The sequence below is a fragment of the Aspergillus ruber genome (genome assembly GCF_000600275.1).
Source record: "Aspergillus ruber CBS 135680 unplaced genomic scaffold scaffold00042, whole genome shotgun sequence".
Lineage (NCBI taxonomy): Eukaryota > Fungi > Ascomycota > Eurotiomycetes > Eurotiales > Aspergillaceae > Aspergillus > Aspergillus ruber.
The window spans coordinates 29,773-57,121 of NW_024467338.1; the positions used below are offsets into that span (position 1 = coordinate 29,773).

The 27,349-nt window shown below is 47.8% G+C and overlaps 10 protein-coding genes and 1 non-coding gene across 11 annotated transcripts; 7 read left to right on the forward strand and 4 right to left on the reverse strand.

The window, feature by feature from the left end:
* Positions 1 to 236: 236 nt before the first annotated feature.
* On the reverse strand, positions 237 to 1,109 carry EURHEDRAFT_488195 (uncharacterized protein). Its single transcript, XM_040785594.1, has 4 exons — positions 946 to 1,109; positions 826 to 885; positions 618 to 768; positions 237 to 563 (listed from the first exon to the last, which is right to left on the reverse strand). Exons 1-4 carry the CDS (start codon positions 1,061 to 1,063, stop codon positions 446 to 448), a joined length of 447 nt encoding a protein of 148 aa, XP_040634517.1. The 5' UTR covers positions 1,064 to 1,109; the 3' UTR covers positions 237 to 445.
* A 204-nt stretch (positions 1,110 to 1,313) lies between these two features.
* EURHEDRAFT_417006 (NAD(P)-dependent alcohol dehydrogenase) lies at positions 1,314 to 2,505 on the reverse strand. The gene is made up of 2 exons (XM_040783101.1): positions 2,305 to 2,505; positions 1,314 to 2,252 (listed from the first exon to the last, which is right to left on the reverse strand). Exons 1-2 carry the CDS (start codon positions 2,473 to 2,475, stop codon positions 1,344 to 1,346), a joined length of 1,080 nt encoding a protein of 359 aa, XP_040634518.1. The 5' UTR covers positions 2,476 to 2,505; the 3' UTR covers positions 1,314 to 1,343.
* Positions 2,506 to 3,033: 528 nt separating this feature from the next.
* EURHEDRAFT_t154 lies at positions 3,034 to 3,121 on the forward strand. Its single transcript has one exon. It is a non-coding gene; the product is annotated as a tRNA-Asp (tRNA).
* Positions 3,122 to 3,804: 683 nt separating this feature from the next.
* EURHEDRAFT_381573 (uncharacterized protein) lies at positions 3,805 to 4,278 on the forward strand (the record flags this gene model as incomplete). The annotated part of the gene is made up of 2 exons (XM_040779426.1): positions 3,805 to 3,987; positions 4,048 to 4,278. 2 exons carry the CDS (start codon positions 3,805 to 3,807, stop codon positions 4,276 to 4,278), a joined length of 414 nt encoding a protein of 137 aa, XP_040634519.1.
* Positions 4,279 to 4,690: 412 nt separating this feature from the next.
* Positions 4,691 to 5,186, forward strand: EURHEDRAFT_390005 (uncharacterized protein; the record flags this gene model as incomplete). The annotated part of the gene is made up of 2 exons (XM_040779813.1): positions 4,691 to 4,849; positions 4,923 to 5,186. The coding sequence occupies 2 exons, from the start codon at positions 4,691 to 4,693 to the stop codon at positions 5,184 to 5,186; spliced, it is 423 nt and encodes a 140-aa protein (XP_040634520.1).
* Positions 5,187 to 9,643: 4,457 nt separating this feature from the next.
* Positions 9,644 to 11,774, reverse strand: EURHEDRAFT_417007 (glycoside hydrolase family 72 protein). Its single transcript, XM_040783102.1, has 4 exons — positions 11,603 to 11,774; positions 11,519 to 11,556; positions 11,444 to 11,469; positions 9,644 to 11,395 (listed from the first exon to the last, which is right to left on the reverse strand). Exons 1-4 carry the CDS (start codon positions 11,672 to 11,674, stop codon positions 9,918 to 9,920), a joined length of 1,614 nt encoding a protein of 537 aa, XP_040634521.1. The 5' UTR covers positions 11,675 to 11,774; the 3' UTR covers positions 9,644 to 9,917.
* A 4,826-nt stretch (positions 11,775 to 16,600) lies between these two features.
* Positions 16,601 to 16,900, forward strand: EURHEDRAFT_279543 (uncharacterized protein). The gene has a single exon (XM_040778185.1). The coding sequence runs from the start codon at positions 16,648 to 16,650 to the stop codon at positions 16,810 to 16,812; it is 165 nt and encodes a 54-aa protein (XP_040634522.1). The 5' UTR covers positions 16,601 to 16,647; the 3' UTR covers positions 16,813 to 16,900.
* Positions 16,786 to 17,365, reverse strand: EURHEDRAFT_417008 (DUF2406 domain-containing protein). Its single transcript, XM_040783103.1, has 2 exons — positions 17,175 to 17,365; positions 16,786 to 17,121 (listed from the first exon to the last, which is right to left on the reverse strand). Exons 1-2 carry the CDS (start codon positions 17,293 to 17,295, stop codon positions 16,943 to 16,945), a joined length of 300 nt encoding a protein of 99 aa, XP_040634523.1. The 5' UTR covers positions 17,296 to 17,365; the 3' UTR covers positions 16,786 to 16,942.
* Positions 17,366 to 18,575: 1,210 nt separating this feature from the next.
* EURHEDRAFT_279548 (uncharacterized protein) lies at positions 18,576 to 19,162 on the forward strand. Its single transcript, XM_040778186.1, has 2 exons — positions 18,576 to 18,670; positions 18,729 to 19,162. The coding sequence occupies exon 2, from the start codon at positions 18,853 to 18,855 to the stop codon at positions 19,117 to 19,119; it is 267 nt and encodes an 88-aa protein (XP_040634524.1). The 5' UTR covers positions 18,576 to 18,670; positions 18,729 to 18,852; the 3' UTR covers positions 19,120 to 19,162.
* Positions 19,163 to 20,294: 1,132 nt separating this feature from the next.
* Positions 20,295 to 22,154, forward strand: EURHEDRAFT_417012 (class I SAM-dependent methyltransferase). Its single transcript, XM_040783104.1, has 8 exons — positions 20,295 to 20,678; positions 20,733 to 20,764; positions 20,813 to 20,871; positions 20,973 to 21,019; positions 21,072 to 21,226; positions 21,271 to 21,296; positions 21,347 to 21,732; positions 21,787 to 22,154. Exons 1-8 carry the CDS (start codon positions 20,640 to 20,642, stop codon positions 22,018 to 22,020), a joined length of 978 nt encoding a protein of 325 aa, XP_040634525.1. The 5' UTR covers positions 20,295 to 20,639; the 3' UTR covers positions 22,021 to 22,154.
* Positions 22,155 to 24,787: 2,633 nt separating this feature from the next.
* Positions 24,788 to 27,189, forward strand: EURHEDRAFT_390010 (uncharacterized protein; the record flags this gene model as incomplete). Its single annotated transcript, XM_040779814.1, has 6 exons — positions 24,788 to 25,261; positions 25,317 to 25,453; positions 25,548 to 26,285; positions 26,307 to 26,416; positions 26,483 to 26,511; positions 26,575 to 27,189. The coding sequence occupies 6 exons, from the start codon at positions 24,788 to 24,790 to the stop codon at positions 27,061 to 27,063; spliced, it is 1,977 nt and encodes a 658-aa protein (XP_040634526.1). The 3' UTR covers positions 27,064 to 27,189.
* Between the last annotated feature and the right edge of the window lie 160 nt (positions 27,190 to 27,349).

Genomic DNA, 27,349 nt, shown 5'->3' on the forward strand with positions numbered 1-27,349 from the left:
CACTTCTTGGTTCCGGAGAAATATTGGAATTAGGCCTCTCTTGACTATTCACCGTGTGGGTCTATGTGGCTTAAGTACGGCTGAATGGACAGGAAGCCCTGTACTCCACATCCTATGGTCGTATGTGTCTAATTTTGTGCTGAAACAACTTACAGCCATATTTAGAATAAAATAAGATCAAGTGCCATGTTAGGATTGATGGGTGGTATACGCTCAGAATTTGAATGCTTCAGTTTGTCCATAATCCATTGGTCCTATCATGCTGAAGAATTTGTTTAGATTCTCGAAAAAAGAACTTCTTTAAACTGCAAGCCCCCAATCACACCGCATTCATGGGATTTTCCATCTCATTAGCCAATCAAGCGTCTAGTGTAACAGATTCGCTGTAAACAGAGCATCTCAATGTATATAGTGAAGTATAAAATAACATAAACACCCATGAGACCTAAGAGCAACTCGAGCTCCCCGCAACAAACGTCCCATCCGAATTCTCACACCCACAGCTCCCATCATCCGGGCTCCGAATACATCCCGTTCCAGTACCTTCGTCTTCGCCATTCGAACTGCTTTTATTAGCACCACTCCTTACTCCATAGGAGTAAAAGGGGCAGACATACTTCCAGAAAAACACCCAACAATCCTCGTCCTCATCAGTGAGTTCGGAATTCGTAGGCGCGGTGCAAGTGTACGCTTCGCAGGTTCCGTAGGGAGCGCCGTGGGAGGAGTCGTATTGGTGGTCTGTTTTGAAGACTGCGAAGGTTTGTGTTTCTGTTCTTATTAATACTGATGTTTCTGCGGATGAATGGAGCGGTTGGGGAGAGGTACCGGATGTTCTGGTGTTGTGGGAGCATTCGGCTGCTTGGATGGCTGTCGACTTTTTGGCCGCTAGTATCTCAATGTTAGCTTTGTTCCAATATATTACTTGGTGCTTGGTGTTTATCGTACCAGAGCAGCTCGCACTAGCAGGGCATTTTCCCTTCGTGTTGGAAGCGGCTGGCTCGAGGGTTGCGGTGGTCAGAGCGCCGAGAGCGAGAGTTAGGATGATGGATTTGATGGAGGGCATTCTGTCAATTTTGCTTTTTATATGCTTGTGTTTGTATGAGTACAGGATCTAAATGTGATGTGAAGTGAAGGTATTTAAACATTTCAGGGGAAGCGTGGTCTGTTGGACCAAGGATCTAGATCGGTTCTAGATGTTTCATATTAATATACATGGATCCGTAACACGGTTTCATGGTGGCCTGCATGGCATAAATGATAACTGAGTCAAGAATTAAGGATATCAAGTATCAAACGACTCATGTCCATCTGTTGCACATTATTTACATCTTATTCATGCCGATTTATGCGTCATTAACCAACACATACCGATACCTCGCCTTCCCAGCATCCATATCCAAGATAGCCTGATTAGCCTCCTTCATCGGCACCTCCTGGATCCACGACTTGACCTTCTTGTCAGCCGCAACCTGCAACATTTCCCGGATCTCGCTGGGACTGCCGATCAACGATCCACCAAGCTTAACTCCCTTCATGATAAGAGCGGGAATGGGAATATCCAATGTGCCGTCCTCGGGGTTACCAAGCTGGATGAAAGTACCGCTGGGACGGAGCAGGTTGATATAGTCGAGGATAGGCATCTTGGACGACGAAACCGTGGAAATGATAAGGTCGAGTGTTCTGGTATTCTTGGTCGCCCATTCTGCGTCCTCGTCTGTGGCGATGTATGCATCTGCGCCCAGCTTCAATGCGTCCTCCTTCTTGTTCGACTTGCGCGACATACCAACAACACGGTCCGCACCGAGCGCCTTGGCGAACATGATCGCGTAGTGACCCAATCCACCAACACCAATGATACCAACGCGTTTACCAGGGCCACAGCCGTTCTGGCGCAGAGGCGAGTACGTCGTGATACCACCGCAGAGCATAGGCGCGGCCTCAGATGAGGAAAGCTCGTCGGGGATCTTAATCACGAACCTGGACGGGGCACGGTGGTACGAGGCATAACCACCGTACGAAGTACCCCCGTTCATAAACGTTCCGTTATATGTACCAGCGAAGTGGTTACCGCAGTACTGCTCACGACCGGAAGCGCACTCTTCGCAGTCGCCGTTGCGGCTCTGGCAAGATTCACCCTGGGCGCCAACACCGACGCGGTCGCCAATCTTCAGGTTTCCTTCGGCTTGCGATCCGACGCGCACAACTGTGCCGACGATCTCATGGCCCACGCAGCAAGGGTATGTAGTGGGGCCCTATAATCGTTAGCGTACGCTGGTAAATCACCCCGTCGGGGGTAATGCTCACCCATCCACTCCGAAGAGTATGCAAGTCACTCCCGCAAATACCACAGCAAGACACTTTGATATCGACATCACTTTCTTCCCAAGACTTGGGCTCGAATTCCTGCCAAACCATCTGGCCCTCGGCAGCGGACTTGTCGAGGCCGACCCAGCCTTCGAATTTGTAGTCAGACATGATATGCAATATAATATGGACAAGGATAATTTGTTAGGGCTGTTGAAACTACAAGGTCCCCAGACCGACAGGGGTATTTATATATTTACATGTTTAATGCATGCACGGGCATTAGAGTGCTGACAACGGCCGCAGTAAGTTGCTGACAATTATAAAATCCTAACTCCGGGGTAACTCCAGTCAGCAAAATTAATAAGTTTGCCGCGTTCTTATTAACTTGTGGGGAATCGCGTGGGATTTCATGGAACTGGGACGGGATGACGGGTGGGCTTGAGAGTAAGCATGTTGTAGATGCTCTCGGTCCAGATATATGCGGCTTACAGCGATATATATATATCTGGAGGGTCGCCAGGGATCGCGGTCCAGAGTAGATAGATGTTCTATTGGGTGTTTGAAGGGGTGCAGATCGAGAAAATATAGTACTATATAAGTTATTGATTTTTAAATCGGCATAAATGTACAAGTACTTTTTGTACTCGGTAGAAGTATGCATACGGACTGATACCAGGCAATATTTTTAAATTATATAACATAAAACAAAAAGAATTCTACATCAAGTCCTCGATGGTCTAGTGGTCATGATTTCCGCTTGTCAGCTTTGTAACTGCAAGCGCGGGAGACCTGGGTTCGATTCCCAGTCGGGGAGTTTCTTTTTTGCCTTTTTTATTTCGTGCCCCGGCGAAGGAACAAGAAAACAATACGAAGCGATGTAATACCGGCACAAAAAATCAAACTGAGCGCTGCAACCATGACAATCTAAGATCAAAAGTATTGACAAAGAGCTGCCGGGAATTTGTCACCTCCCCGAGCATAATCCCCGACGGATTGCTCTCAAGAAGTGGACCTTCACCAACAACCATCATGAGTCCACAACGAATATTCTGAGTTGGCTGAGTTTGCTTGGACCAGGATGTGAGGGCATACGTCCAAATATCCAGACGAAAAGCGCTTAACGCGACAAGGTAAGATAAACAAAGAGACGACGGATGCTTTGAAGGTCTTAAACTGTTGAATGTTGCTAGGAGAATTTCCGTGGACCTAGGACATGTGATGAAACGGACAGAGATTCGAGTTCATTTCTGGTATTTATGGACTTGCTTATATCTATTCTCTCGTAGAGTTTGTTTCATTCTCATTTATTCATTCTCTTTTAACCTCCGGGATGCCTTGGTTTGGATTACTGCTCAGTACAAGTGACATCAGGACATCTAACGGTAACTTGGCCGTCACGTCCCCCCTAATCTTCTACCTCCAATCCATCGCCATAGTTCTCCATTTTCCACATCACTGTCAACCCAAGTAGACCATCCTAAAGCTTTCACTCTCATCATGGAGTACATATCAACCCAAGGGAGTGACTACATCCTCGCCCCTGAGACAGCCCTCAGGATACTCAGGACACAGTCTGTCGGGATCATCATTCCAGTTGTTGTTTTTCTGTTTGGAGGGTTGGTATTCTGGCAAAGAAAATATACAGCTCAACAACTACCGAAGCAACATGAACGGGAAGAGGTGATATAAACCAGTCCTGTCACGGATGAAATCATAAGCATCGTATTAATAAAGTACTAGACTCCTTCCAACCCTGGTACCACGGATCTTCGACGGAATGAGGTCCTCAAGCTCTCGATGATGGCAAAAGCACTGCGTGACTGCGAGGAAGATGTCGTGAGGACGATGTTGCAGGAAATAAATATGTTGTCGGACTCGGCGATTGAAGACGCCATTGAATTGCTGTTTACCGATATCATTCCTGATACTGATTTTGAATCATTTCCGGACTTTATGGGCAACATTACTTGAGATTTGGAGGAGAATCTGTGATTATCGGTTGTATCGGGGTGTGGGTTTGCTACTTGGTTGTTGGGGGGAAACGACAGTGATGGGCGATGGGATATTACTGTTATTGCTAGCACAACAAAAAGGTCGAGGTAATTGCTTCAGCTGCTTTATATCTATTTTGTTTTTCTTTTCAATTTTTCCTGTATTCTCTTTCTGAGGTGACAACGGTCTAATATTGCCTGAGGCAAACACTTCCCGATTGGGAGGTAGGTTCACCTGCCTGTCTAGATCATCGTCTCCTTCTCTTTCTTACCAGCACCTCTTCATCTTCCCCATCACCGACTATCTTCTTAGAGCTTCTCTACAATATTCTACGAGTATTCTCTACTAGTAATCCTCACAATTCCCTCAAAACCATTGAACGACCACTACGATGTACCAACCACTCCAAAGTCTCGTCTCGTGGGTGACCAGCGAACGCGGTATCTACATCCTTCGCAGGACCGGTTTAGCAATACAAGCCATCTGTGTTGCCAGGTCGCTCTGGGCCTACCATAGTACAGACAAGGAACTGGTCGAGGCGCGGAAAGAGGTACTCTGCTCTGGCCCCTGACCCTCGATGCTCTTTTGCTGAACCTCGCTAACCTATATGTCTATGATACCAGGCCGACAACACCAAAAAAGGACTTGAGCGACTTCTTATCGCGACAACCTTCCTTCTGAGACTCGAGAAAGCCCTACGTCGTCGCCAGGAGGAGGTTTTGAAGGAGGCGCTGGAGAGCACGGGTGTTTTGTCGGAGGTGGTGGTCGATGATGCGGTTGACAGGTTGTTTACGGAGGTTCTTCCCACTGCGGATATAAAGGAATTTCCGGATCTGTTTCACGACATTATTGAGGGCGAAGAAACGGATTCGGGTTCGTACCCTTGATGGTATGTGGTGTTGTTGTTTGGGTTGAAGTTGACAATTGGTGTCGGTCTGTTTGCTTTATGGGAATTAATACGGCGTTGTTAGTATATAACTTTTACTTCGTCCATTTATACTGAGGTGTTCTGCAAGATGGATGGGAATACTACCGACGCAGGGTAAAGGATTGGAAAGACAGTTTTTATTAAATGAACTTGTTTCAGCAAAGTATAGCAAAAAAAACTTAAGATTCACGTAGTAGTCTTTTTCCATGGTTGGAGAGAGTAAGTGAATTGGCTAAACATTCGAGTGTTGTCTGGGGTGGCAGTCCTATCTTGTCTTTTCTCCACTTCCATCATAATCGATCCCAAGCTCATCCGTTGCCCATATTTCAATCTTTTTCTTAATTTACTACATCTACTTGCCCACTATGTCGACAATCTCCTTTCTCTTCCGTTTCTTCCAGCTGGACTGGTTGACCGTCTTACTCGCAGCCGTCCTCATCCACGCCATGAATACCTACCAACACGGCAAGTTCTTGCTCACTGAGTACGAATATCGAGTCCAGGAGAAAAGTGAGAAAGAACATAAGATAGCCAAGGACTATCAAGCTATGATTCTTTATCGACCTCGCTAATGTGTTTGTTTGATTAGATCGCCGTGTTCCTCGAACTGGTCCGGTGCTAATCGAAGCCATTAAAGCCATTGAATGTTTTTTTTTCCCACTTAGATAAAGATAAGCTAGCGTGGAACTGATATAGTATTGCATAAGCAAAGAGATATTACTTCTATAGTCATGAGGCCAGTATATGTCGGGTCATCATTCTGGAGGTCCCTGGTACGACTGGGCGAAACGGCAACACTTATGAAGTTGGACATATATCGAAAGAAAAAGAGAGATAAAAGTCCCATTGCGACAAATTTGAATAGTAGAAAAGACAGGCAGACATATCCACCCGATATTCCAATCTGCAAAAATCGAGTCGTACAGCAGCTGGCCCTTCTGATTCCTCGCGCAAACGCCGTCTAAGTTTATAATTCAAATATGGTATATATAAATTAGGGAGCCAAACAGCTCTAGCTCAGTAAAACGTGTAACAGGGCACAAATCTAGAAGATTTTGAATGGTCTTACAAAGATAATTGCAAGGCCCTAAACAGCAATAATGAGCATCAAGAGGAGGTTGCCGCTGTTCTAATTAATTAGCATTGTAGTAGCTGCTTTTGGAACGCGACATATTTGGGGAAGGTTAGATGCAGGATGCGTAAATGTACTGTATGATAAAATCGTTGGCGTATGCTTCTTCCAGATACAGTGTTCTGGTTCGTTCTATGGTAGTCATTCCAACGTGAATGTTGATCGTAAGTGGCTTGGTAGAGGCTGAATGGTCTGAGAGAGTTCATCAGGTGGATGACGAAGTAAGTAACCTTCTTAGATGCAAGGCAGAAATCTTGACTTAGGCCCTCAAAGCTGGATTGATTCCGTAAATACGATGAAAGGGTTCAGATAAACTGCATCGACTGCATAAACTCCTTAATCTTCCTTCAAAATTTGACATGACATCTTCAACTTTGACAATCAATATGGATATCAATATGGATAACGAATTCAGAGACTAAATTTTCATTGCTCCTGAAAACCCGTTGATTGATTTCTTTCCTAATGGTTGTTTGTTCAGTACATCCGGAAGCTCATTGCAATATCACTTTTGGATTTTCTAAAGTAAGACTCAGTCTCAAGTTGCACTCATTGTATTATAACTTGATTTAAAAAAGATTCATATTTAGTTTCAGCCTAGATATCTTCTTTTTCAGCCTCGGGCTTTCGTGACTTCCGATCTCTGATGAAACCCGGGACCGCATTTTCACGTATTTTGGCTGGGCTTCTTTAGTCGCTGGAGTCCTTTTTGTGCTATGGCGAGTAAGGCCATGACGAATAAGGGGCCAGTGCTATTCACAGACATGTTAAGGTTCTGGTTTCTGGTTAGCCAATATGGCCATGACTCAGGTTGTTTTGCATGTGTGAGCTTCAAGTCCAACGGAGAGCCAGAAGAGACCTTCTGAAGAAGAGCATACAAAATGTGGGCGGGCTTTCTACATTACTGTGAATTGGGTAGGGGCACATGGGAGTTGGATGACGGTGGAGAGGGTGAATGGAAAGGTATACAGCAGAGAAACACCTGGCCTCAATCATCGTATTTTGTTGCAGCTATACTAATCATCACAAATCTTCGCTTCTTTCTCTATATTCTCCATTTTATTCATTATCTTCCGAGCAAGTTCTCGTCCTCTTAGCAACACCACCAAAAACGGCATGATCTTCATATCTCTCATTCCAAACCTGCCAACGCTCAGGACAAAGCCCGGCTTTCCAAGTCCACAGCGAACCGCCTCCACTCTATTTCACCTCCTCACCCAGATAAAGTAGATTTCCACATATAGAAAGCCAGTCTAATGCAAGATCAATGCCCTTGTCTCATTCTGGAATGAACTGGGTGACAACATCGCGACGATGCGCATGCACTGAGTGGCCTCCCAAACGGCCACCAGCCTGGCTTATGGCGAGGGAGAACCAATTATAGGTACGATAATGTGTAAGGCCGGCAAGGAAGCAACTGGCGTCTCGCCACCTTTGCTCTGATTTTTCATCACAGGTGGGTATTCCTAGTTATCACGTTAGATATCATCCAGAGAAAGCAATAATGAGAAACTTACAATCAAGCTCTTCGCATATCGTACAATACATGTAAATCCTCCGAAAGCTTAGCATCATCGCCATCAATGCTAACAATTGGAGTCTTCGATACCAAGCCCTTGAGGGTTTTTACCAGTTCTGCAAACTTTCCCGTGATGAATGGTCATGGGAGATCTGAGCAGCAGTATAGAGAAGAAGAAGCCACAGATGCAAGAGGAAGCTCTCGGTTGGTTCTTTGGGTTCACCCTCCGGCTAGACTTCATTGCTTCGGTGTGTCGGGAAGAGAGTATTTAGAGCCTGGGCAGTGACTAGTGCTGGTATTATGCTGGAGGGCTGGAGATAGTTATTGAAGAGGTTGAACATTTTCTCTTCGATGATCCAGGGGTCGTCATCGTCGAATGCTAACTGGAGATCAGACATACCGATAGTGGTTATTTACAGACACTATGAAGGCGAAGGATTTCTTATTCAAGTTGTAGAATGAGAATTTTTATGCTTCTTACTTCTTGCTTAGAATCACGATTTAACTCGATCATATTCACAGGCTACCGCCTCTATACTTAGCAAGTGAACCACCGCCGGGTTATCATTATGCCAGTCCAGTTCTATAGTTTTGACTCTTATTGCTATATTGATGTTCCAGCGTTATTCCACCAGAGCCCTTTCGAGTTCGTACAACAATGAATGACTGACTGCTGTTCTGTGAATAGAGGGCAGAGAAAAATATTGATGACAATATGTCTTGCGATTTAACGTCCTGCTTCCAGTGCAGATCCGGAAACTGAAGTTCAGACACTATGCCACCTCGCAACACACGCTGATATCAACATTCCCGTTTCAAAGATTCACCGTGACTGGTCCGATCGCGATGGGCAATGTTTTGTTCTTGAAGGGCAGATGAGCGAGATGGTGCCTGAAAAGGCGTGGTCGGGACTATCAAAGGAAGAGAAAGTGGGTATCACGGAGGAAGTTGCGGATGTTGTCAAAATAATGTGATCGGTCACGTCAAGTGTTATACAAAGTGTCGACGGAAGCTCGTATTACCCGGGATTTCTATTCTTCGATATTGACTCTCGCGGGCCTTTCCACTCAGACACCGACCTCTGGAACGCGCTAAGTTGCACTCTCCACTATCCGCTACGGAAATCCTTCCCACAACAAGCCCTCCAGAACCTGAAAAGTCGCTTCTCCAAGTGTGAACCACACGTCTTCACAAACTGCGGTCTCAGTATGAGTAATATCATGGCCAGAGATGGGAAACTCATCGAAATACATGACTGAGGGTGCGCGGCTTATTCTCCCGTATGGTATGAATATATCTCTGCTTCGTGGGGGTTTATGGAGATGGATAGGGAGTGAAAGGGGTTGTTAAGAGAGCGTCTGTATTGATATAAAAACGCAAAGGCAATTTGGAGGGATTTTTTTCATTTGAGAGGATATCCGTATTTAGATGAGGGGGAGGGAGATCTTGGGGGGGGGGGAGGTGTTTGTGTTCGCAATGCCGGCTTTTTTTTTTTCTCAGATGGGATCTCGGTGGTGAACTGTATTTCAAGATAGTTTTCATGGTTTAAGACGTTTTAAATGCAACATATGAAAATTCCATTTGCAATTTTTTTTGACCGTTGGTTTTCTGACTAGACTTTCCTAATTAGGATATTGAGATATCGTTCCGGCAGTACGGTCCATCCAAACCTCATGTCGCCATGGTTCCGGAACCATTGATTTTTCTCGTATTTTCTGGTCCACAGAAAATTTAATCAGATAAATCAATTGAAAGCCAAAATAAGGTACATTGATAGGCATGTCAATCATGTCTATCTGCCGCATGTCAATCAGTGGAGAAGGACGATCTTTACTACGAGTACCATACTTTATTTACACAAACAAACAACCAAAATAAATTCTATATTCAGACAGTTTAAAAAAAAGATAAAAAGCAGTGTAAGTCACAGGATCTGCACAAATGAGCTAAACAAACGAATGACATCGGTCGGTATTTACACTAATAAACTATTCAAAATAATACCCAAAAAAGTCACTCGAAGTGAAAAAAATGAAAATTTACAGCAAGGTCATACCCAACCCGGCAAGCACAGCAGTAACAGCATAAGCTCCAAACTGCACCGATCCGAAGCCAATCGCTACACTAGGCGACACACCACTAGCAGCAGCACCCTCCGACGAACTCGAGCTAGCAGAAGCACCCTCCGAACTAGAACCAGACGAGCCGGTCGCGGTAGGCTGTGAAGTAACAGTGCCGGTACCCGCAGAGCCAGCCTCGCTCATCAGGCTCTTGCAGGTTCCGCTGGGGGCGGTGGTCGAGGTGGTAGTGGCAGAGCCGCCAAAGTCACAGGCAGAGGCCTTGGAGTCCTGCTCTTCGAAGTAGTGGTTGATGATGAAGTTCAGTTGGTCCTTGGCGGAGCACATGGAGTAGGCGCCGTAGTCGCCCGAGGTACCGTTGGCGGAAACGCCGCTGCAGTCGGTGTATCCGCAGACGACGCCAAAGAGGTCCGAGTAGTCCGAGGAGGAGACGGAGTCCTTCACGACACACTTGGCGGATTTGGACATGCAGCTGCAGAGTTCAGAGTTGGGGGTTGGGGGAAGCGGAGTGGCGGCTGCTTTCCAGGCGGTGTTGACGGAAGGGCAAGATTGGAGGGCGCTGTTGGTGGGGGTGTAGGAGGCTTTGTTTGTGCCGGAGGGGGTGGCGCTGGCGATGTGCTTGGAGTAGGAAGTGAAGTCGGCGAGCTTAGAGACGCTGGTGCTGTCGACGACGGAGACAAGACCGTAGTCGTTGGCTTCCTGGAAGTACATGTAGACGATACCGCCGGACCAGACGTCGGCCATGGGGGAGCTGTACAGGGTGTCGACTTCGGTGAACTGGCGGGGTTGAACTGCATTGCAGCCGTATTCGGCGAAGAAGACGGGCACAGAGTAGTCTTTGAATTCCTCAGTGCGCGACTTGTAGCCAGAAGCCTTGTAGCTGGAGTCACCACACCAGGAGTAGATGTTGTAGCCCCAGAAGTCGATGCTTTGGTCGCTGTCCTCGCAGTTGAAGTAGTTAGCCATGTTGACACGGATATCCGAGTCATCATTGGTAGCGTAGCCGACACCAATGGTCCGGTAGTTCTTTTCCTTGATGTAGGACTTCATGTCGCGGACGGCCGCCTTGACGAACGCGCTGGCATCGGTGTTGTTCTGCGAGTTGGACACCTCGTTACCAGCAAAGAAACCCAGGGTGTTGTTGTACTGGGCCATTTCGTCGACCACAGAGATATACCGGGAGTACAGCGCTGTGTTCCACTGAGGGTCGCTGCGGTCAATGGATTCATCGGGCTGAGAGAGATCGGACACGACATAGATGCCTGCGTCGGCCAGGGCGCTCATACACTCCGAGTGATCCTTAGTAGGGTCGATGGCGTACACACGGATAGTGTTGGTGCGGAGTTCCTGCATGATGGGAATGTCACGCTTGCAGGCCGTAGGGTTGGCCAGGGGGTCTTGGTAGGTGGTATTTCCGCTGTCATCGCTGGAGACCTCCTCTGCTGGGGTCAGCTTCGTCTATGCTATGGAATAGGGGTAGAGCATACGTTGGTAGGCAACACCACGCATGTAACTGTGTACGTTAGTATGGACGGTGTAGTTATAGATAAGAGTAGACTTACAATTGGGTGTTGTTGCTGGAGTAGAAGAATTTGGAGCCCTGCAGGATTAGTCGAGTCCCTATACACCCGAGCAAGGCAGCATACCTTGATAACAATGGGGTCAACTGCCAGAGCCGACCCAATCAGGGCAGCGCCAGAAAGAAGCGAGAGCTTCATCGTGCAGATAGGTAACGAAGGACTGAACGAGTGACTGAATAAGACTAAAGTGAAGCAAGAAAACAACTAAAAGAAGAAAACGAGGATGCAGAAACGGAGAATAGAACAAAAGACAAGGAAGAGAAATCTCTGTTATGTATACGTCTCCCGCCACGTACATCCTCCACTGTCTTGCGCCGGCGTCAGGTACCCACCGCCCAATCAAAAATTAGATTACAGGCGAAGCTTTTTAGGCCGGGCACTAGTATGGTTTGGGACGCGCTAAGACAAGCTAATGCACACTAGTACTGACGGCGGTTTGGTACGATACAGTGATATTACAGAATATTATTTGCATTTTGTACTGGTATTTTGTACATTTGGACTGAGGCTCGCTTGTATCTTTCTATTCTAGGTAGGATAGAGTCTTTCAAAAAAGAATATCATAGTGACACGCTTTATGTTTGACAGAGTATGCAGTACAATGGCTACCAGCGGATATGAATCCATCCAGTACAACGCTAAAATACACTAACCCAATATAGTAATCTCGTCCTTTCTCACCAATGATGCTATTGGATCTCTTATCACCAGTAATATCAGCAATGCCACCGCCCCACCAACTAAGACAGGTCCAATCCACGGCGACAAGCAATCACTGGACTGGCCAAGTTTTTGTTTAATAACTCGTTTCATAGCTATATATAGTCGGCAGTAGCGCCGTACCGTAGTGTGATAAGAATGCAGAGTTACACTACAGGACTGGGGCGTTCGGGGGTACGGATGGGATTTCTAGAACTTTGGGTAGCCAGGCAGCAATATACGGCATGGCAGTTCCGCAGAACTTTAACTGGTGCGGCGGAGTATTTGACGGATAAAATAAGACTGTTGAATCGCCGAAGATTATCCATCCCGAGGCTTCCGGTTGCTATACTCCGGAGTACAAGTACTCCGTGCTATATACGGAGCAAAGTATGAAGGAGGCTTGGCTAGGGCTGCTATAATGTTCGGGTAATAATATACGAGTGGCGGTCTAGTTTTTGTTAATGTTACTGTTTGCCATGCAACGGAAATCAGCAATCTATTTACTCTAAAATTGGCGTGGAGTTCGCCGGTATTCAACGGGGCTAGGCAGATTATTCCGAGATTGCCAAACCAATAGCAAATAAACCCGCGGAAATACAAACAGACTCCCTCCTCTTACTGGTCTTACCAAGACTCCGGTCTGAGCACAGTCCTTGGCTGTGGCTGCCATGCAAATCTGCCAAGCTACTATTTTACTTGCAAAAGACTATACTTTATTAGCAGTCAGATCCGGCGCTTGCCAGTGTTTGCCAAGAAGTATTACGAGATTAGATACCATCGTGGCTGAGATAGCGGTATTGATTGCTCCAATATTTGTTTTAGCGAGTTAGCCAAGGGCTTGGATCGAGCGTTCTTCAGGAGGTGTATTTTTTTTTTCTTTTCTATGCTCTAAAGCGGGGCTTGATTTCAAAATGGTTCCGGGTCCTGTCACTCCAGGGACAGCGCCGGCATATAGGAGACTGGGATTCAGTGGATGATATTGGTCTAAGACAAGTCACTCAATAATGTATATAGCGTGACCAAGTTCTTTGCCATCTTCCCCTCTTTTAGTCTGCACCTGTATCATCGAATTCATCGCTCGTCTTGCTTCTTTCGTCTGTCTTAGTCTTCTTGGCCTTTGTCGGTATTCGAGACAGGGATTCGATTATACCAGACTTCTATAAACGATTCATCAACATTGAAAAGCCAATGTTGCTCATTGCTTTACTATCACGGATCAAATATCCTGCCACAGAATCACATACGCCCCGTCAAATTGTTCTACAAACCCATTGCCCATCATTAACTGACCGGGGATTCCCACCCATCAGCAGCTAGTTTTTCAAACGAATGGACACTTATACCAACATGATATGGCTGCATACCATCAACACCGCCAGCATTGATGCAAGATGCATCTACTATCTTTCTGCGGAAATATGCAGGATCGTAATTCATTGCTCGCACCCTAATGACATCTAAACCCCGCCCAAGGTCTTGCGTTCGCGCTGCCACCTAGATGAAGAACCTAGCTTTAACAATCTACCTGCGTGCTAAAGACAAGGCTTGTTTACAAAGTGCTCAAGGCCAGCAGCAGTTTTGGGCGTCACCTGACTCATGATTACACTGTGTGTCTTTTTCCGTTCACATTCTGCAGAATATACCGGGTCTAACAATCGTGCATTCTGATGAACCGAGGCTTCTCGGACTTGTTGATCTTTCTACGAAAATTGGATGGGGTGTACATGACAAGGAGTTCTCTCGCGCCGATGTCTAGCTATCGCAAACGTGGTCGTATTTTTGCGAGTGAACGACGCCCGTATTACATCACGAAAATAGGCATCGCAAGAAGATCTATGTCAAACAGGCACGTGGAAACGCATGTATATATGACTGATGGCACATATACTCCAGTCGACACCCAGCGAAGGCCAGTCATGCACCATAGGCCTGCGGCGTCGCTTTCTCTGTTGCCCTTGGTATTTGTGACGGCCTCTGAGGGTGCCATACAAATCACTCTCTCCAGCTAAAACCACAGAAGCCATGGCTGGCGAAAATATGACCGGTCAAGCAAAATCGGGCACAATCGACGTTGTGACATCGTATCTTGGTGGTCTAAGGAAGCCCGCGTTTTGAATGCGGTTGCAAGATTAGACGACACCTCAAAAGCAAAGAGCTTAACGGCGCAAGTTTATGAGTTAACGGAGAATCCACTAAGATGGCTACATATAACGTGAAAATCAGTCCTCATGTGATTGCCTCAAACAATTTGAGTCTATTGGTAGACTATTTAGCGAAATACTAACATGGAGAAAGAAAGAAAAGAAGCTGGCCTGCCGGCACTGCGCTATTTAGTCTGTGTAAAGGGGTTCCTGTCTTATATTCAAACAGCCAAAGTAGCCAGACACCTCACGCCGCTGGTGAGCGACTGCGCTTTGTTACACTCCAGAGGCTTATGAGGTTGCTTTCTTATTTACGATTGCTTACATGCGTGTTGATGCTTTCGAAATCATATATCTGGAAATTGATAATCCCTTTGACGCTAATCTTGCCGCATAACACGGCGGTTCACAAGGCCACCATTTCAAGTCCCGTAAACACATCGATGTCGTTTCACTTTCCATGTGTAACCTATGGTGGCTGATGATGATATGTTCTACGAGGCTATTCCACACGCCAATACAAACTTTTAAGAGAAAGTGCATTGTCACCTCTACCGGGCAGTTCGTCGCACGGTTGTCACCAATATACAAGCCACACTCATGCTTACTTAGACGGCCATATATGTAGCATATTACCTTGCGAGCTAATATCTCTTGGGAGGTTTTCTGGTTTATTCAGCCAAGAAACAAAGTGGCCCATGGGGATGCGCGGGTGTAAACTTATTCCACAGAGACGCGACCCGGTGTCACCTATCTCTTCTTGCATCAGACACTCGGCTTCTACCTGCCAAAATCGCCTTGGCAACAGCAATTGTTAGAAGAGCGAGCTTTGCTGAAGATTGGATAGGAAAGCCTCCACTTTTGATACTTGGAAATACCACAGGTTTCTAGTGAAGGCGTTCTTTGTTATCTACCGGTCAAGATAGAGCCATCAATTGACACTGACGGCCGTCCCTAGGTTTCAACAGCATTGCCTTTTAAGTTCGCGATTCCGGGGTACTCTATACTCTTGGCATATGCAAATCCGGACAGAACCTCGGACTGTTGTCACGGCGCTCTACTAGGATAATGGAACATTCAACTCATGGGTCCTACCTAGGTAGCTATCGACGAGGATAATCAACATAAGGAAGAAAGGAGGTGACGCCGTATTTATCAACAAAGCAAACAACTGCATCTCACGTGATAGCCAGCCAACGTGACCAGGCCGTCACAATTGTCAAAATGGTACATTGTCCAGGCTCGGGTTTTCATGAGATTAATGGAATGTGTAATTTGGTATGGCTGCTGAAATAACCTGTATGCAAATCTGCTAGTCGTTGAGGCCAAAGCAGGGGCGAAGAAGCAGGAGGCTTTACACAACTAAGCCTGTGATGAGGGTCAATACAGCCCCATTCTGTGCTTGTTCTGGGATCCCTTGAATCAGGACAAGTTATACCATAGACCGCAAGACCGAAATTTCATTTTCATCCAACCCGTCTTATTCGCAGGACCGCGTGGATCTGTCCTATATCCGTGGTTACAACGACAGATGGTACAAGCTACGAGTCGTGAGGAAGGCTTGCCATGCGAGCGCTTACGACTAGATCCACTCACATTATGGGTATAAGAGAGTATCGCGCCATACAGCGAAGATATCCTTTCGGAAAATCTACCTTGCAGTTGCACGACTCATCCCCGTTTGCTTGGGATGCTCATGGCGGCGATATGGTATCGTTCTTGAATCCCGAGCTCAAGGAATTGGTTTTGCTCAATTTGGAGACGATGAACTGAAGGAATCGGTTTTTCTCGATTTACGAAAGTGAGACGACACAACTCCTACAACTCTGAATACTGAGTAGTATAGCGCTAAGCTACTCTATCATCGCACACCAAGGAATGTCTGCCACAAGTGATCTCTTCTCTCACCAAAGCCCCGTGCTGAATGTGTAGTTTAGCCCTAGTAAGAGTGAAGCAAAGCGGGACGAGAAGTCCAGTTACTTGGGTGATGGCGGAATATGTAGCATAATGCACTAGGCTGATTTAGCCATAGAGTACTCCACGGAAGCAAAGTTCTGCTACTTTGCTGACTCTGTTGGCTCATCGATTGAGAATAAGTGGGCGGGAGGTTGTCCCGGCTGAGTGTGCTCCCCGGGTGCGGGCTTTTCAGATTGTCATTCAAGAAATGGAAGTAGGTGATATGATAAAACTTTGTGAACCGATTCTTGGGCGGACGTCACTTGCGCTGCTGAGTCGTTTGTTGTTTCGTGTCTATATCGGTTGGCAGGCATGGCAGACTATCAGTTAATTGGTCTGTTCACTGCGCATCATCCTGAATATAAATCTCCGATCTCCACGCCTACTCAGAAATCTCCGACTCAACCCGGACTCGTCTCCCACATATCTACAATCTACGTATGCTTCGCACCGACACTGACTCAAGTCAAAAGATAAATTCATAATTCAAATCGTTCAAAACGCCCGCTATTAACATTCCAACCGACCCATATGACATCATATATACAATATGCACCTATCCATATCAACACCATACCCATATCCCTTATAATGCATGCACACTAACTTAATATTCCCTGCGATGTCTGTCAATCGCAGCTTCAAAGTTCCGAATGGTGTCTAGTGGGCGCTCGAAGCGGTGGCGGGTGGGGTTTGAGAGGTCGGGCTCAGTGATAACTCGCCCCTCATGGTCTGTATGTTGGATGGAACGGAGGGAGAAGGTTGATACGGAGCCGATGTTGGCCACTGTATGGATTAGTACTCTGCCTCTGGTTCATGGAAGTGCAGAGGGGACGTACTGGGTTGATGCTCGTTGAGAGCGGTGTTGGGGTCTGCCCGGCTGGAAAGGGACTTCTTGTAGCCATGGCTGGTAGAGCTGGCCGGGGAGGGGCCGGAGGTGAAAGAAGCAGAGTCGGACATTTTGATAGTTATAAACTTGTAGAGATTGTTGGAAATATGTAGACGATGGTCAATGGTAGTGAAGGCTATCTGTGACTTACAGAGTAGAATAACTGTACCTGCGTCCTTATATACTTTCATCCACCAAAATAGAAACATCACGCAAACCCTCTCGGCCAGGCTGTGACGCGGCACGGGCAACTCATGACGCTACTTTCCCCACAGGTCTCTGTTTGATCATCGCAATTGGACCATTCAGCGGGCAGTGCTGCATGCCAAGCTTTGGCTACTGTGTGAGATGAGGCTTGGCTGCATTACGACCAATCAGAGACGGCGCGGCTCAGGAACCAGCCGCGTGTGCCAGGCAGATACATTCGTCGGCATACTTTTTGTATAGAGATTATATGGGGCTTTTATGGTTGGAGATGTACCTCAGAGTATATAGTACGCATAGTATCTGTGCAGGATATACTAGAGATATAGCAATCACATATCCAAAGATATCAAGAATGTATGACATCGACGGCACTTCCTACGAGATACAGATCGGCATTACATCACTGATAGCCGGTATTCGCCAGCCTTGCGTCGCCTGTCACCACATAGTCAGGGGGACTTTCATCCCGTTCGGGAATATGCTCGATGTCTACGCAATGCCGGTGTTATCACATACATGCATGCGGGTCTGGTCTAGATCTCCACGGATACAGTACATGGTTCAGGGATGCAATAGGGCTCCATGCTTGATGTGGTATTAGAGTCTTTTTCGCAGGGATTAATAGGGGCAAGACAGTTTACAGTAGGTCTGTGTTCTTGCTGACCTTTGGGATGAGATGCGTGGCGAGTGCAGTCCACGATGCCAAGCTGGTGATGGGTGCTGCTGGAATCCAATTCTTGGTGTGTATACAATAAGAGCTTGGCTGTGACTAGTTCGGAGTCTAGACCTGCTGGCACCTGAGACATGTATACAATCTCTGCCAACGTTTACTGTAGATACCTGCTCTTTTTGCAGATTCCTGTAACTATGTAAAAGTTTCCAGAACTGTATTCCGTGGCATGATGATAAAGTCTCCTGCTTCATGCCTTGTCTATGCCAATCTCATCGATGTACTATATATCCTCGTCTATTTCGCTGCACCCTCCTGTGTATTATCGTTGCACGCAGTAAGATGTAATTGTTGACCGTGGGTAATGAGACTTCTACAGTGCAATGGATCAAATATCTAGTGTTGAGTACATAGAAGACGGGGTCCACGGAGACAGACAGAACAGACGATAGAGAGAGTCGAGGATGTGTCAATGACTACTTGAGAGCTTTGCGCAGTGATGAGGGATACATATCCAGTGTTGAGGATCGACACAGACTGGTTGAGAGCGCTATTATGCTGTCTATGCGGTATTTATTTGGCAGTACTCCCTGCGAAAACATGTACTTATACTCCGGCACTCCGTAGTGTTGATGTCTTGAGTCCGCATTCTACCCCGCATTGAGATTTCACAAACCACTCAATCAACACCTCCCGACACCACGACAGACACGACAATAACTTTCAACAACCTCCGCGTCCGCACCCCCATATGTTCCGAATATGTCCTCCAACACCCCTTCCTCCGCAAAGTCTCATAGCCTCCTTGCCAGTCCTTCGCCGGGGACTCCACCGCGACATTCCCGCATTCCCGCATCGCAGCCGCCATTATCCACGCCTGCGCGACCCGGAGAACGACATCCTGTCGCCACAAGCCTTCCATTCCTTACCAACGCCCACTGCACCTACTCGTCCTGACCTCGCACCTCGTCAAAGAAGTCGGCTTCCTCATGCTCTTCCTCCGGTTCCGGGTGTCTAGTTCCCTGGGTTTACCGGATGCCGGATACACAACGATGGAGGATACGTCGGAAGATTGGAATACAGTACGCGCGACGAGGGTGCCATTTATGGTGGATGGGGATACAGGTTAAGGGTATGGGGGGCTATGAATGTAAAGAACGGTAGAGTGTTTTGCAGAGGTTGGGATCGTGGGCGTTGATTGAGGATTGGACGTGGGCTTACCTCCGAGGTTGGGTTGGGTTGAATACTAATGCGCGATGGGTAGGATGTGGCCATACAAGGAAAATCCATCATAACCCGCGACAAAGCCCATGCGCATCCAAGCCGCATCAACACCTACAACGCCTACACCCACAACACCGGCCTTACATGTTCATCCTCGACGCGCTGGTCCACCCCTAGCCCGGAGCCGTAACGCGCGCTAAGCAGTTCATGCGCATCGTCGAAGCGCAGCCATGTCCGACCGTGCGCCGATGAAGCGCTGCGCGAAATTGGATATCCCGTCCGGGCTAATATTATCGGAGATGGACGACTCAGAGTCGGCGAGTTGGCACAGTTAAGAGTCTGCGGTTGTCGTGTATTTGAACGGGGCTAGGGAGGAAGCGCTGGTGGGGTTTTCTCTAGAGTGCTCGGGGTCCGGCTGGGGAACAGAGCCCGAGGACAGGACTACGGCGTGTTAACGGTTTACCATGTAGGACGGCGACCAAATATGAACGAGGGGACTTGTAAATCAGTAGCGTAACAGTTATCTGTCATAGACGACCGAGGGAACCGCCGCTAGCGAATTGGATTCCTTCCAAAGACTTGTGTCCGAGCATCCATTCGGAAGACTCCCTTGAGGCGGACAAACAAAGTTCTCTATCAGGTAAACTAAACGCACTAGTCCATATTCAGTGGGACTGTCATGCTCGGCTACCACAAGGTACGGAACGGCAGATCCTCCAATGACGGGGAGTCAACGGTCGGCTGGATAAGACATCCGATGGCATATCAGTACTTCGTGCATAGTCTGCATAGGTTTGCATTGTTTTGTACTGAAGTGCACTGTCTGAAGGGTCATACCACGCGAATAGCGTGCCTCGGCATTCCTAAAGAGGCAGGAGCAAGACACGCTAACCAGAAGCGGCGTATTCGTCGAGCACAACGTGGCAGGAGATCAGTGGACTTGGTTATGGAGAAGCATTCAGAGGGCAGTTCTCCTTTCCGAAGAAATGCCACATGGCGATTAACTCAGCCTTTCGGGAACTGGGGCTATCAACGGTTTCACACCACAGAATACGTATCTCCCCCGTTTGGAGTACATGTATCTGAATGAACCCGTACTTATGATTGCTGAACTCCCCATGCGTAAAACCCTTCTTGGAATGTGGACATCCGCGGTCGATCGGACCTGGGCGCTCTTCCGCGGCAGGCGAGTCCGACACTAGTTGGCTAACATTTGCAATTCTTTTTCTCTCCTTCATTCTGAGTTCTTCATCTTCGCCATCTATCTCATCATCTCATTGCTTCATCTGTCTCACGTCGTCTAATATCTACAATATGTCGATGCCAGGTGACGGTACGGCTATTGAGCCAGATGTACATCCCCCTACAAAGGGTTCGATTGATCTTCGCTGATATCAGTTTCTGCAGGACTACGATGCCGACTCGACTTATGAGGGGTCGTGAGTATTGCGTTCGATGATGCGAATCGATGATACTAACAGCGATAGGCTCGGCGATGCCAGCTACACTACGTCGATCACCTCGAGTGCCATGAAATACACGTACGCTACAATATCCACCGACCTTGAAGTTGACGTACTGACCGATTAGATACGAGGTACGGGATTCGATGGTGAAATACAGTAATAGGACACGACTGAGCGAAATAGAACGGTCGCAGGTATCATTCATATCACGAGGGCGAATATGTTTTGGTGGGTTTGCCTATCGATAAGGGATGAAAACGTCGGACACTAACTATGGCAGCCAAACGATGAACAAGAGCAGGATCGTCTCGATTTGAGCCATCATATTTATAAAATGCTCTTCCGCGGCGCGCTGCATCGCGCTCCCATCGATGAACCCCGGCGCGTGCTGGATATCGGGACGGGGACGGGTATTTGGGCCATTGACTTTGCCGAGTACGTGCTCCACTTGACTGACCGTACTAAGACTAATTTGGTAGCGAACACCCTGAAGCAGAGGTCATCGGTATGCACCACTATCCTCGTGAAGAGAATGGCTGGTTCTGACTAAGATAGGAAACGACTTGAGCCCAATCCAGCCGTCCTGGATTCCCCCCAACTGCCGCTTCGAAGTCGACGACTACGAACAACCCTGGTCCTACAGCAAGAACTTCGACTATATCCACGGCCGCGAGCTCGAAGGCTTCATCCGCGACCACGACCACGTCTTCCAGCAGGCTTTCGAACATCTCGCACCGAAAGGATACTTTGAAATCAACTCGTTCGAGGTCAACACCTACTCCGACGACGATTCGCATCTCAAGGCCAAATGTCTTGTTGAAGCTGTTAATCTCATGCACGAATCGTCAGAGAAGTTCGGAAAGCCTATGAGCACTACGCATACTTGGAAGGAGAAGATGGAGAAGGCGGGATTTGTCAACGTTACCGAGGAGATTTACAAGGTGCGCCCTCTTTACCCACCCTGGCTCGCGCCCATCTAACAGTGTAATGCGCAGCTCCCGCAATCCCCCTGGCCCAAAGACCCCAAGCTCAAGGACCTCGGCCGCTACCACCAAGTCAACATGTTCGAAGCCATCGGCCCCTACTGCTACGCGCTCTTCACGCGCATCCTGGGCTGGAGTAAAGAGGAGATCGAAGTCATGGTAGCGGGTATGCGTAGGGAGCTGAGGGATCTGTCGATCCACCTTTATACAAAGGTGCATGTTGTTTATGGGCAGAAGCCGGAGTGATGGTGTTGCGTTTTTGCATTTGGAGTATTGAGTTGTGCATTCGTTAGCTTTTAAGCGCATTCTTCTTAATATGTGATATCCTGTCGTTACTGATACTTTGATCCGTGGAGGTAATTCTGGCCAGAAGTCCGGACTGAGTAGAATTGTCTGTTTTGCATCGAGTATGATATGCTGGGTTGCCGGGTCAGATGCCATTCACTGTATACATGGCATATCGATAGGTGAATACCCAAAGCCACCAAGAATACTCGCTCATTTTCCATTCCATCCCATCATTCATCATCCTCTCCATCTCTGACTGTTCCTCTCGACTGGCTTCAAAGGAACATCGCCAATCCTTCAGACTTTATCAACAGCATCAAACAACTAATTCATGCGATCAACATGCTTATCTTCGCAGTCGTGACCAGAAAGACGATCCAGTCAGAGTTTTACTAAATTTAAGATCAACTCAAGCACGCTATCAAAGTGACTAACCAGATTACAATCCTGTCCGACGCTATCACAGGACAAATGGCAACACCAACTGCAATACATCCAGCGTCCGCGCTGTTCTGACAGCTGGTCTGGGAGTACATGGAATACTCCATAATGCCATTCCAACGATCCCAGAACGGTGGTATCTAATCGTTCCCGAATCCACATGTTTCAGAAGCCCCATCACTCATTTTCTGCGTCTATTGTCTTAGTGAACAGAATGTGATCGGCGGGAGCATAATACGAGTCTTATTCAGGGGAGCTTAGCATGCGAGGTATAAATACGATGACGATGGAAAGCCAGCGGTGGCTGGATGAGGGAAGATCGATGTTGCATATCTTTCTTGGAGAGATATTACTCTTTCAAAGTTGGTCCAGAACAGTCCGCACAGTGAGCCAGTTGGCGCTAATGCAATACCAGAGCCATGCAAACTGTGTCGTACGATATCTGGCATGTGACATTGACAAGGGCGGATTGTGTCGAGTCAATCATACGATCAACTTCAATCGACAGAGTGCTTAGTGGCCGTCGATGAAGTCAGGAAAGTAATTGACAGCCTAGTTTCACATTACGCATAGTTTGAGCCTCATCTGCCACTGACATGATATAGGACTTTGACAAGTTGCCAATTTGTTTGAAAACATGCCTGCGAGGGCAAAGATCACTTGCAGCTGCAAATGCGATGTTCGGGTTTGCGTGCTTTAGCAGTACGATGTAAGTATTGATGTTCTTGGCCTTTACCACTAGTCTCGTCATGATGCAGCCCTAGAAGAAGGCTCTATGAAGTCAGACACCGCGGTACAAAAGTCCCGATTCTTCACTCATTGGCAGAATTTGAAAACGGTCGTGCATACTGTGAATTTCCCTTGGAAATTCCCGGCGATTTTTTCCCATGGGGTAGAGATATTACTCTCCATTTAAAACGGCCTTAACAGCGGCCTATGCCATATGATGTCTATACTATGCGCTACGAAAGAGGGCCAAATTGCATCAAGTCACCATCCGATTCTCATCATCGAGCATGGATGGTTATCAATGAATTGAAGCAGACTATTGAGCAGACTGTCGATAGATCAACTGCTCATATGAAGCAGACAGAACACATACGGGGATCTCTATTTCCCGAATCCAAGACTGTCTTCCCGAACCCATTGAAACGAATTACAACCGCCTCTGCAAGTGCACATGTTGATGGATCGATAGACTATCCTCATTACAATGCCGCGCCGTATCCTGCAGTGGAAGATTCCCACTTCATGTCCCGGGAGCCACCGTGAGGAGGCAAAGCAAGCTTTGGGTCACAAGGGAATACCGATGACAAATACGCTGGGGATTTCCGAGCGGATGCCTACACAATCCAGGCCCAGTCGTCTTCTGTGCATTACCTTGCACCAAAAATTGGTCCAGCATACCAACTGCGACGTGTTCTGCCGTGCTCTGTGGCAAAGCCCTGGGCGAAGAGCGCTTAGAGTCAACCACGGCTAACTTAGAGCGCGCATGTAGCCGGCTGTGAGAGGCAGATCTATATGTTCCAAAATGGAGAGTTCGCAAAGACCCTCAGGACATTAGGTCACACCAACTCCCAGCAAGAACCGGAATGGTGATCAGCGGTGATATCGGGGTTTATGGCAGTGAGGACACTTCTGAGGATGCTGTATTCCGACAAGTGTCATCAGCACCTCTTATGCAATCATATGGCGACCTTCAATATGATAATCATCAGCAGAGTGAGCTCTTGCACGTTATATATGTCAAAAGACACATTGCAAGATAAATTACTGATGAATGCCAGTTCACGAGAAATGATATGATCGTGGACTCGGCCTTCTAGATCATACCGGGTAAGGGAAGCGTCAGCTTTGCACGGACATCTTTAGTTACGGGACCGTCAAACCTTCACCCAGTCGCTCAATCTATGAGCCCACGAGAAATGGCTTGTCGTTGCAAGCATGACATCAAATCTCGCTCTATAAGTGTGGATATGATTAGCACCAATAGAATTGCCGCAGCTAATGCGGCTTGCCTATACAGCTAGCTTTAGAAATGTTGTGGAGCTAAAAATCGTCTTCTTCTGGTATGAGAGCGCTGGTGTTGGGCATGATCTGCAATATAAAATACGTGCAAAGAAACCGTTTATGCTCTAAGGTATCAAAGATGCTCTATTCTTTTCTTGCCAGGACCCGGAAGACCTTCCAATCGGGCGTCTTGGAGCGAGCTCTCCCTGTTTTGTGGGAAGGTCGTTATCGATATGAAGCTAGGAACAACAACTGCAGGGCGAACTCCTAAACAATGCAACTGGCAGCAAAATGTAGTGGAGCTGAGGCTACACACCTGGAGTTCCACCCGGACGCAAAGGACGACTGGGCTTTCTATATTCATGCGTCGGTTCTGGACTTGGAATTCACCTGCTCTGTCGTTGGATCCGATAAATCGACCAGCATCAAATTGAGCACGGGCAGTCCTCACGTCTCAGTCCCCCTGTCCTCTCAAGACGGCCAGATCACTGCAGAGTACTACGACAAGTACGACCTCGCTTCAGCGTACCATGACTTCTTCCGCCAGTCGCTGGAGACCCAGCTGCGCATTGCGACGGTGCTCTTCTGGTCCAAATCTTCTATCGCCTTCTCGCTTGCCTCCCATGTGGCCGTGGCCACGGCTCCCAACTCCGAGGGACCTGGATCTCGGATTAAAATGCAAGCAGTGGCGCTGGGCCGACAGCTAGCCATGGGCAAAATGACGGGCCCCAAAATGGGCTATGCCCCTGTTCTTCAGATCAAGTCTTACCAGGAAACACTGAAGGATTCCATTGATGCGACAGGCATTTGAAACGCAATACAACCGCTTCCAGGATAAGTCCGCCAATGTAGACGACCGGCGCCAAGTAGGCGAGGAAATGCTCAAGCAAGCCAGGAACAAGTTACAGCTGAGCACTGCGCTGCGCGACATGGCCCTCGAGTAGTACAGGGCTGCGTCGGACGCAGCCAGGAACACCGAGAAACAGTTCGAGAAGGATCGGTTTGTGCTGTAGAATGCGTCGCTTGTTTTGAAGCGCGGGATCGAGAAATGGAAGGAGTCTCAGGTTCGAGGCCGCATTCACGATCATTACGGCCGTGATCGGCTTTGCAATTGCCATCGGCGGAATCTTCATCGGCGACCCGGCTGGAGCGGCCGGTGTCGCCGGGAATATCAAGGCGTCTGAGGAAGCGATCAAGGAGATCAAGAACGTCAAGAACACCTGGGAGGGGTTCAAGCAGCTCTTGCAATCTGATACCATGAAGAATCCGAAGGACTGCGGCAAGGCGCTGGCCGATCTCGTTCCTACGGTCCACAAGTCCGTCAGTTCCATCATCAACCTCGAGATAAACCCCAGCATGAAGCTTCCCACCACCGATAAAATGTCTGGAGCTGATGGCGACTCGGCGGCAATCCAGTCCATTGCTGCCTGGGACAAATGGGACCTCGAGTCAGACGACCAGATGCAGTATCCTGTCAACCAGAAGATCCAGGGCGCCTTTGCATACCGTCTGGGACTCAGACAACACGCTGTGAATGGAAAGCAGCACGCTCAGGCTCAGGCTGAAGCAATCAAGGCAGGTCAGGGATACGTCCGAGCCGGCCTGGAACTGTTTTTCGCGAAAAGCGACATTGATGATCTGGAAAATCTGGTCCAGCGCCTGACTACGGAAGAGAGTAGCTATGAAGTTGCAAAGGCCAAGTTCTTCGACCGCCACCTCTTCTTGCGGACGGGCATTTTCATCGACATGCTGAATCTCATCTGGGCGGAGAAGTAACTGATCTTAGCAGACAGCAAGATAGTCGTCGATCCGCTCAAGACTGTTGCTGATTACAAGGCGGATTTGTCGCAGATTCAGCACGAGATTCAAGCTGCTCAATCCAAGAATTCAAGTGACTTTCAAGGTGAGTCTCACGGAAGCAATGGAGCTCATATTTCTCTATTCCTACTTACACACCCTCCCACCGCAGACTTTACCTACAGAGTCCCCCCTGAGCATGTAAGCATCCTTCGTTGAGCCCAACAAGTCTCTAGCACCTGTACCTGACAATGATGCCTCCAGCTTCCTGCAAACTACATACCCGATATTGTCGACCCGCTCAAAACCCGCCACTCTGCCAGCTTCGTGCTCACGCCTTACGTCCCCAGCGCATCCTCTGGCTTGGATCATTATAACCTAGCTGGCCCCTTCAAGGACGCCTCCCATTTCCGTATCTACGGCATGGAAGTGACACTCGTCGGGGCAAAACTCACCAAACAGAACGACCAAGCCGTCACTTTGAAGATTTTGACCTCGGGGACGTACGCCGATGCCCAAGGAGACCAGGTATACAATTTCACTAGCTTGCCGCTGGAGCGTACATTCAGGTACCTGACGGACGCGGAGGGCAAAAGGGGTGAGGTTGAGATTGAGGCGATCTACAAATCTGAGAATTATACTATGCCTACGCCCTTTACGCAGTGGATGATTCAGGTGAAGAATCCGGATAGTTTGGATCTTAGTGGGCTTGAGACTATTCAAATTATGTGGAAGGGGAAGGCTCGATTTTAGATGTCTACGTGGTCAGCTATCTTATATAAGGACAGGAAGTTTGAATAGGATATATAGCCGCAAATCCGTTCTTGATGTTGGTTCCAACGGTGCAAAATGATATCTCAGTTTTCTCTTTCTTCTCAGCCATGTATTATTGCGGTTTAAGTCATAAGCAGCACAGTCGTGGAAAAGCAAAGATGATGCAGCCTGGCAATTGAGAATGGGCAACAGTCATCCAGGGGTGAATTCTCAAGGCTCAATGATACCACCATTTATCATTGTTGCTGGGCAATGCCATCTCTCA

Bases quoted from the DNA above. Each gene is read 5' to 3' on its own strand.
- EURHEDRAFT_488195 (XM_040785594.1), bottom strand. From the start codon at position 1,063: ATGCCCTCCATCAAATCCATCATCCTAACTCTCGCTCTCGGCGCTCTG. The intron at 886-945 runs GTACGATAAACA...TTGAGATACTAG, and splicing joins TGCTAGTGCGAGCTGCTCTG to CGGCCAAAAAGTCGACAGCC. The intron at 769-825 runs GTACCTCTCCCC...TAATAAGAACAG, and splicing joins CCACAACACCAGAACATCCG to AAACACAAACCTTCGCAGTC.
- EURHEDRAFT_417006 (XM_040783101.1), bottom strand. From the start codon at position 2,475: ATGTCTGACTACAAATTCGAAGGCTGGGTCGGCCTCGACAAGTCCGCT. The intron at 2,253-2,304 runs GTGAGCATTACC...TAACGATTATAG, and splicing joins ATACTCTTCGGAGTGGATGG to GGCCCCACTACATACCCTTG.
- EURHEDRAFT_417007 (XM_040783102.1), bottom strand. From the start codon at position 11,674: ATGAAGCTCTCGCTTCTTTCTGGCGCTGCCCTGATTGGGTCGGCTCTG. The intron at 11,557-11,602 runs GTATGCTGCCTT...CTAATCCTGCAG, and splicing joins TTGACCCCATTGTTATCAAG to GGCTCCAAATTCTTCTACTC. The intron at 11,470-11,518 runs GTAAGTCTACTC...TAACGTACACAG, and splicing joins TCCAGCAACAACACCCAATT to TTACATGCGTGGTGTTGCCT.
- EURHEDRAFT_279543 (XM_040778185.1), top strand. From the start codon at position 16,648: ATGGCAGACTATCAGTTAATTGGTCTGTTCACTGCGCATCATCCTGAA.
- EURHEDRAFT_417008 (XM_040783103.1), bottom strand. From the start codon at position 17,295: ATGTCCGACTCTGCTTCTTTCACCTCCGGCCCCTCCCCGGCCAGCTCT. The intron at 17,122-17,174 runs GTACGTCCCCTC...TAATCCATACAG, and splicing joins TCTCAACGAGCATCAACCCA to TGGCCAACATCGGCTCCGTA.
- EURHEDRAFT_279548 (XM_040778186.1), top strand. From the start codon at position 18,853: ATGTTCCGAATATGTCCTCCAACACCCCTTCCTCCGCAAAGTCTCATA.
- EURHEDRAFT_417012 (XM_040783104.1), top strand. From the start codon at position 20,640: ATGTCGATGCCAGGTGACGGTACGGCTATTGAGCCAGAT. The intron at 20,765-20,812 runs GTGAGTATTGCG...TAACAGCGATAG, and splicing joins GACTCGACTTATGAGGGGTC to GCTCGGCGATGCCAGCTACA. The intron at 21,733-21,786 runs GTGCGCCCTCTT...TGTAATGCGCAG, and splicing joins TTACCGAGGAGATTTACAAG to CTCCCGCAATCCCCCTGGCC.